Below are 7,858 nucleotides of genomic sequence, written 5' to 3' on the forward strand. Positions count from 1 at the left end.
AAATTGTATTTGCAAATTCAACTAATTTGTCACTAGCTGTCTCGTTGTAAAAATTGTTTGTACGTTGCGTATTAAATCACCTTGGAGAGAAATCCCCATATGTAGGTGTTAAGGGCATAATTATTGCACATAAGTAATAGATAAAGAAGTTGACGATATGAAAGTTGAAGTCATCATAAAGTCATCAAGTGTATCATAAAGTTTATTATTAGGGCACCATGAACATCCTTTTCTAGTAAAATATCTTCTTTTTCTTTGGGGGGGGGGGGGGGAGGGATTAACTGTTTCTTTAAGGGATTCATATGATTATTGTTATTTTTAAAAGCACTAGTCTTTTAAAATACATTTTACAATTTTTCAACAGGAATAACGACCTAAAAGACGTACAATGAAACGTATTACTAACACGTGAAAGCATTTCACTTTTTAGCGCTTTTCCTTTTAGGCTTTTCCTTTCTTACCTTTTCGCGGGATACGAGCAGCTTTAACACAAACCACGTGGGTTTCGATTACGATGGAGAAACTGTCCGAGAAGGGTGTGAGAAACTTTTAATTAGAACTTTGATTGTATGTTGTTTAACGTCCATTCGAGAATTTTTCATTCATATAGAGAAGTCTCCATATACTGATGAAGGGCTTCAAATTTTGACCTTTACTCGGCACTCAGAACCATCACTACTGGACGAAAAGGTGCTGAGAATCCCAAATTTTACTGATAATGTTTGATAATTACTGATACGGTGCTGTTTTTGCTGAAAAATACTGATATTTACTGTTATTATTACTGTCGTTGCTGATAATTTTTGTTGTTTCTGAGAAATACTGATAATTACTGCCGTCTTTACTGTGGAGTCTGATAAATACTGATAAATTCTGTTGATGTGCTGTCGATGCTGATATTTACTGATAATTACTGTAGTCATTGTTTTTAATCTGGGAAGGGACTAAAATAGCTTAAGAAATGATTATTTGTTTTAAAGAAAGTATTTTATCAACAAATTCATTACAGTATTCTAGCAAAAAAAAAAAAAAAAAAAAAAAGAATTCTAGAAAAATAGTCACATTTTATTTGTTTTCATATTTCATGTATTGATTTTATTATAATCATTTTTACATCATATTGTTAAAATTAGATCATAAATGTTTGTGTTTTTCTTTACCTTTATATTTCTCCTTTCACAAAGTTTTCAATATCTGCGGAAAATAATAATTGTGTTGTTATTGCAGTGGTTTTTCTCCCCAAGTACTTTTTAAAAACAAGTTTTTATTTTTAAAGGTTAAAAAATAATCCCATCTCATCTTTTTTTTTATTGTCATCAAAAGCTTTTAGAGGGCATCTTTAATATAGTCAATGGTTGTTATTGTCAATTTATTTTTTCGTGTGGAGAACTGAACATGTATGAGCTCTTTAAGTTGAGACCCCCCCCCCCCTCTCTATTTACATACAACACTCATTTTAAGAAGACACACTTTAGCCAGTATTAAATTTATCTCACAAAAAAAAATCTATTCTGATTTTATGTTGTGTACACTATGTCCTTTTATTGAAGAATGTGACAGGTTTAAATAATAAGAATAAAACATCTTTAATTTGTAGAATAATCTCTTTTATATACATATAGCCAGTGCGCTCTAGTTCTCTGATTATGTTCTCGATGCGAAGTTGATATCATTGTGTGGTATCGACGCTTTCTATCTTTCGGTTTTTTTTTAATTTTAATTGTTAAGTCATCAGTACACTATAAATCTTATGCAGTGTGATTTTCAATCAATGAAATACACGTCTTTCTTTAATTGCGTTAGGTCTATAGACATACGCCAGTATCAGGGAGATCAATAAATAACTGCTTATAAATGTTATACGCGGTCAGTCAATTAAAAGAAAAAGATAATAAAATAAAACAAAACTTGAAGTTACTTTCGTCCATTAATGTCGTCTAGCTAAATTGCAATCTCTCACCAGAGGGCGTATTACGCTTCGCTACAACACCTCTGTTAACGTCTAAATGCCAAGATTCTTGGCAAAACTTACTCTGACCTATTGCATAACAAATTATAAATTTTAAAGTTATATATTTTAGTTTTAAGATTTGAAGAAAAGTTAATTATGTATGAAAATTAGAAAGAGATATATCTGTATCACTTTATTTCACAAGGGATTATTTCTCGGTGGGATTTTGCATCACTCATGTACACAGATATGAAGAACGTGGAAAATTTAAAACGCATTGCCGACAAATGTCAACATGGTTCAGTTTTTAAGGAGAAACAACTTGCAGCATTGACACATATACAAAAAAGTGAAGGTTATACGCTTGTTAATCTTCCTGTGATAAAGGCCACGCGTCTCCGCCTTCCGCACTACTTTTTAGACGTTGACAGAGGTATAAGTGGAGCGCAGCGGGAACGATAACTCTGGATAGAGATTGGCTAAATTGCTGTTCTGGAACACACATGACAACCACGTGTAAAAGTTCTACTTTCGTTTTGAGAATCGGGTCAATTATTAATACATTCTGTGTATCGGGCGACATTAATTTTGTAAAATTAGAAATAGTTTTGTACAAAGATTATAATGTTTTTTTTTTATTTTCCATTTTCTCCTTGTCGGAGACCTTTGTATAAATGAACAGAACAGGCTGGGCGCTTACCGACTTGATTAATATGCTTTATTGCAGCACAAAAAGGGTGGGGGTGGGGTGGGGTGGTGAAATACTGTTAACTTAAAACTGATACGCGGAAGGTTGATTCTTTAGTTTTATGTTTAATAAGTCATACATGTTATAATTACTCATTACACATTTTTTTTAAATACATGAATACAATTATCTTAGAGAATCAATGAACGATACCAAATTCAGAACTATAACATTTATTCATGAGTGCGATAAACAACGTCATGTTACTCTCATTCAAAATTCATAAAAGATTTTTTTCACGGATTCTGAGCGATGTAGAGTTTAATTCTCTGTTTCTGAATTGTGAACAGTTAATGCTAATATAATTTCAATAATTTTTTCACTAAACCATCTATTTTTTTTTTTAAATTTATATGTACATTTTGCATAATGTTTTAATTATAAGATGAAGTCAAATGTTCCGTATCAATTTCTCGTCTCCGTTTCACGGGGTTCAAACCATCGTTAACCGAGATTCAGAATGGAAAATACATGTAGCCCCCTCTCCGGGATTTTCTTTTAAATTTATCTCAAGCATGTCAAGAAATGTGCATAAAACTAACAAATAAAATTAAAAAGTGAGCAAAGATATATTTATGTGAATTGAAATAATTAATGAATATTAAGTCTGTACAATGTATATGTAACATATAACTTCATTTCTTTTTTTTTTTTTAATCTAGTACTGCAATGTCCTATTTTGCTAAATAGTTTTTTTTTAATTTTATTCGTCAACAAACTGAATATTTCAGGATAATTTTTTTTTTTCCGTGCGACCGTAAAGATTTTCCTGTTCAAAGAAGAAATTACATGAACAGTGTAGGTAGTTTGTTTATTATGTACACGGTGGCCGCAGACGAGGAACAATAGGTAATTATTGCCCATTGTTACGCTGACCACTACAATTTACATGGGATATACAAGTTGTACCCCGTTCTACGCCGGGGCGGAAGACTTGTACACAATACAGCCAAATCAGAGACTGATCTTCGATTTTTGATCAATGAAGATCAATTTATTCCATGCAATTTTTGACCACACAAGATTAAAATCGATCAATTTGATCAATTTGATCATATACATGTACTTTACTAAGTAAACATATTATAATAGATCTCATTTCTTATTTCACATTCCATAAAATTAAATTAATGAAATTTTAAATCTTATTGAATGTTTCGTGTCAGGAAATTTTAAGAGACCAACATCAAAATAACATAAACACATGTGTACCTTCGCTCTGACTCTGGGGATTCTTTTTAATCAGCCTCCAATCTGCCGGTTGCACATGTATGTATCGTGTACATGTAGATGTATAGAAGAGATATTCAGGAAGATTCTAAAATGCCTATAATACGTTAAAATAAATGAATAAATAAATAAATAAATAAATAATCTGTTCCTCCAGATTGAACATATTCACCTCTGTTTTCATCATTCTCTTTATTAAATTTAAAAATGCTTCAAATTTCTAATTTTCGAGCAAATTTTCAAATATGTTGACAGAGACCAGAAAACCGAACATTTAAAAATGAAAAAAATAAATGTCTTTGAGATAGAAAAAACAAAAATAGCTATATGAAATGTCATCTTTAAAAGGAAAATGTCGTCCTCTCTTGACCAGTTGACGGAGTGAAACCGTTCGAATCAAACTTTTCTAACCTGCAGGAAATATTTTTTATCCCGAATTTTTTCCTCCCATTAAGAACTATTTCTTATTATTGAAGAAAAAAAAAAAAAAAAAAAAAAAAAAAAAAAAAAAAAAACATCACCGACCTCCCTACCCAAATATCTTGGAGTCGGGACAGGGCGGCGATGAATCTTTTTAAAAGATAGCCTTATTTCCTTTCTATTTACAGCACATTAATAAAATTCCATTTATCTTGCTTACAGATAAATTATACCATTTTCATAGAGTGGTAGAAAACATTTGCTTAATATACGCGGAAAGTTTCATTTATTTATTGTCAACATTTTCACAACAGTATTGTAGTGAATGAGATCAGCATAATTTTTGTCACAAGCAGAACATTTAAAGAACTCAGTTCTTCTTTAGCCCTTCCCAGCTTAAGAACAAAGACCACAGTAATTATCAGTAAATATCAGTATCGACAGCACATCAACAGTATTTATCAGACTCCACAGTAAAGACGACAGTAATTATCAGTATTTATCAGAAACAACTAAAATTATCAGCAACGACAGTAATAATAACAGTAAATATCAGTATTTTTCAGCAAGAACAGAACCGTATCAGTAATTATCAAACATTATCAGTAAAATTTGGGATTCTCGGCACATTTTTCGTCCAGTAGTGCATTGAGCAGAGAGGAATCTTCATCGTGCCAATGCCTGTCGTGACACGGGGCCTCAGTTTTTAAGGTCTCATCCGAAAGACCCGCAACTTTCACTTCAAAGTGCCGAGCGCATGGCGAAAGAACAGTTGCTACCTATTTTTTATCGACTTAGGCTAGTCGCGGCCGAAATGTGAGCTCACGATCTTCTGACGATATGAAAGTTGAAGTCATCATAAAGTCATCAAGTTTATTATAAATTTTATTATTAGGGTACCATTATCATTCTTTTCTATTAAAATATCTTCTTCTTTTGGGTTCACTGTTTCTTTGAGGGATTAATATGATTATTGTTATTTTTAAATGCACTTGTCTTTTAAAATGCATCTAACAATTCCTCCAAAGGAATAAAGACCTAAAAGAAGAACAGCAAAACGTATTACTATCACGTGAAAGCATTTGACTTTTGAGCGCTTTTCCTTTCGTACCTTTTCGAGGTATACGAGCAGCTTTAACACAAAACATGTTGGTTTCGATTACAATGGAGAAAGTGTGCGAGAAGGGTGTGAGAAACTTTCAACTAAAACTTTGATTGTATGTTGTTTTACGTCACCTTCGAGAATTTTTTACTCATGTAAAAACGTCACCATATACTGTTCTCATCTGAAGGAACCGCAACTTTCACTTCAAAGTGCCGATAGCAAGGCGAAGGTCGCGACCGAGATTTGAACTCACGACCTTCTGATCACGGAGGGAGCGCTACTTTCTGATTTAATGATAATATTAGCTAGTTATCTTCATCCCTATACATATACCTGTTCAAGTGCTTTCCTTACTGTATCAAGAATAATTAACAATTCCACCAGTAGTAGCATCACGCTAGCAGTAGTCCATAACTGAGTTTCAGTCGACATGTATTTTTATCGGCCATTCAAATAAAAACGTGTCTGTGAATTCATGTTTCCATAGCGTTAATTTTTACTTCTGTTTCATACACTGATTTAATGTTTTTACAACAATTGCACTTTAAAAAATACTGTAATTTATTCAAGTTACCGGTATTCTGATTATTCCTATTGACATAATTCTTTTTTTTTTCATTCTTCTTTAGACGAAATGTAGAGGAAATAGAGCGAACTGCGTGGAATCGGTGCAATGGAATGAAAACAAGTTTAAACAAATAATTGAAACTTAACATACCCATAACGTATACTTCACATATCTCAATCGATGCAAATTTTTCCTCATAGTTTCTGCATATCCGTTTTAAATTCGGTTGGTTTGAATTATAAAGAGCAATCCCCATCGTCACTTTATTGATTGTTACATTCATTATTTGATTAGGACAAATATCAGAAGACAGAGTAAACACTTCATATCCACCGGGTGATGGTGGTTCATAAGACGTGTTGTTAAATACAAAAACAGAAAATCCTGCATGTCGTTCCACTGCTACAATAAAGAATTACATGCAATCATAAAAAATAAACATTTTATTCGTTTGCACAGTAGTAAAATGAATAAACTGTTCCCTCATCTGTAGCTACTTTTTATTGGGTATGGGGGTTAGAAGGAGGTATTATGACAGAATATCAAAATACAGTGAGACTTGGTTATATCAAAGTTTTGGAGTCCTGCGAATTTACTTGTCAATATCCTTAATTCGTTATATCCTTATAGCGAATTCGTTAAAGGATACATAGCGATGTCGAAATATAGATTTGTTTCCCTTCAAAATTGACTACCAGATGTATTTTGAGAATTATAAACATGAAATATTTCTAAGAGTTCAAAAGCTTTCGGACGAATTGAGTTTTAAATATAAATACTTAGACTAATTATTATCAGTTCAATATTTTAATACAGAGATTTTTGAAAACAAGTCAAAAAGTTGTAAATATCTTTATTTTAAACTTCTACGGGACACAAAACCAGATTGCTATAACCGTTAGTTTGCTATATCCGAGTTCGTAATATCCGTAACATTTTACCTGAAATTGTCAACAATTTCAGCGGGGATTGCAAAAGACTTCGCTATAACCATAAATTCGCTATAACCTTGATAGTACTTAATAAGTTTTACCTTAATCTATGAAAAATGAAACATAAGAATTTTAAAGCTTCATTATTACAAAAGCAATATAATGATATTTTACTAGGAATTTCACCAGGGATTGCAAAACGCGTCGATATAACTATACATTCGCTATATCGGTGTTAGTACTAAAAGAGTTTAACTGTAATTTATGAAACATGCACCATTAGAATCTTGAAGCTTTATAATTGCAATAATAATATAGATATATTTAATTAAGAATTTCAACGGTGATTGCCAAGACTTCGATATAACCATAACTTCGCTTTCTACGTGTTTGTACATGTACTAAAAGAGTTTTACTGTGATCTATGAAAATACAACATTAGAATTTTGAATCTTTATTATTTCAATAATAATATAATATTAATAATAATAATGATGATGATGATGATGATGATTGTGGTGACGATGATGATTTAACTTGATTTTTACTTATTTTCCTGAAGAATATCTCTAAGTATGCCACGTTAGACATTATTTTCAAAGGAAACTTCCACCAGGCATATTGAATTCCCGGATCCCCCTTAGTAAAACTGCAAGAACGCTCATCTGTTCCCTGAAGTTGTCCATCAACTGCTTTGTCTGCAGGCCACTTACTGTCAGGATAAGATGAACTCTGTGATGCGTTACCCTTGTAGTCGTTAAGTCTTGCCAAGTTTTCTGCAAATCATAGCAAAAACAGTGACATTTTGATATTGGAATCATTGTGTAAAAGCTATACAGGTTAATACAGATTATCAGCATTTTTTCCTGTACGAATAACTCACTTTAGAATTTAATACAAAGCA

The 7,858-nt window shown here is 32.0% G+C and overlaps 1 protein-coding gene across 1 annotated transcript in view; it reads right to left on the reverse strand.

The window, feature by feature from the left end:
• LOC133189218 (receptor-type tyrosine-protein phosphatase alpha-like) overlaps nucleotides 1-5,497 on the reverse strand; it is a 41,989-nt gene extending 36,492 nt beyond the window's left edge. Inside the window, exon 1 of the mRNA XM_061324620.1 lies at nucleotides 5,461-5,497. Coding sequence (XP_061180604.1) covers nucleotides 5,461-5,497 — 37 coding nt within the window. The remainder of the gene's footprint in view (nucleotides 1-5,460) is intronic.
• Between the last annotated feature and the right edge of the window lie 2,361 nt (nucleotides 5,498-7,858).

The sequence above is a fragment of the Saccostrea echinata genome, unplaced genomic scaffold (genome assembly GCF_033153115.1).
Source record: "Saccostrea echinata isolate AGI-Se365-2 ecotype Australia unplaced genomic scaffold, CSIRO_AGI_Sech_v1 ptg000017l, whole genome shotgun sequence".
In the NCBI taxonomy this organism is placed as follows: domain Eukaryota; kingdom Metazoa; phylum Mollusca; class Bivalvia; order Ostreida; family Ostreidae; genus Saccostrea; species Saccostrea echinata.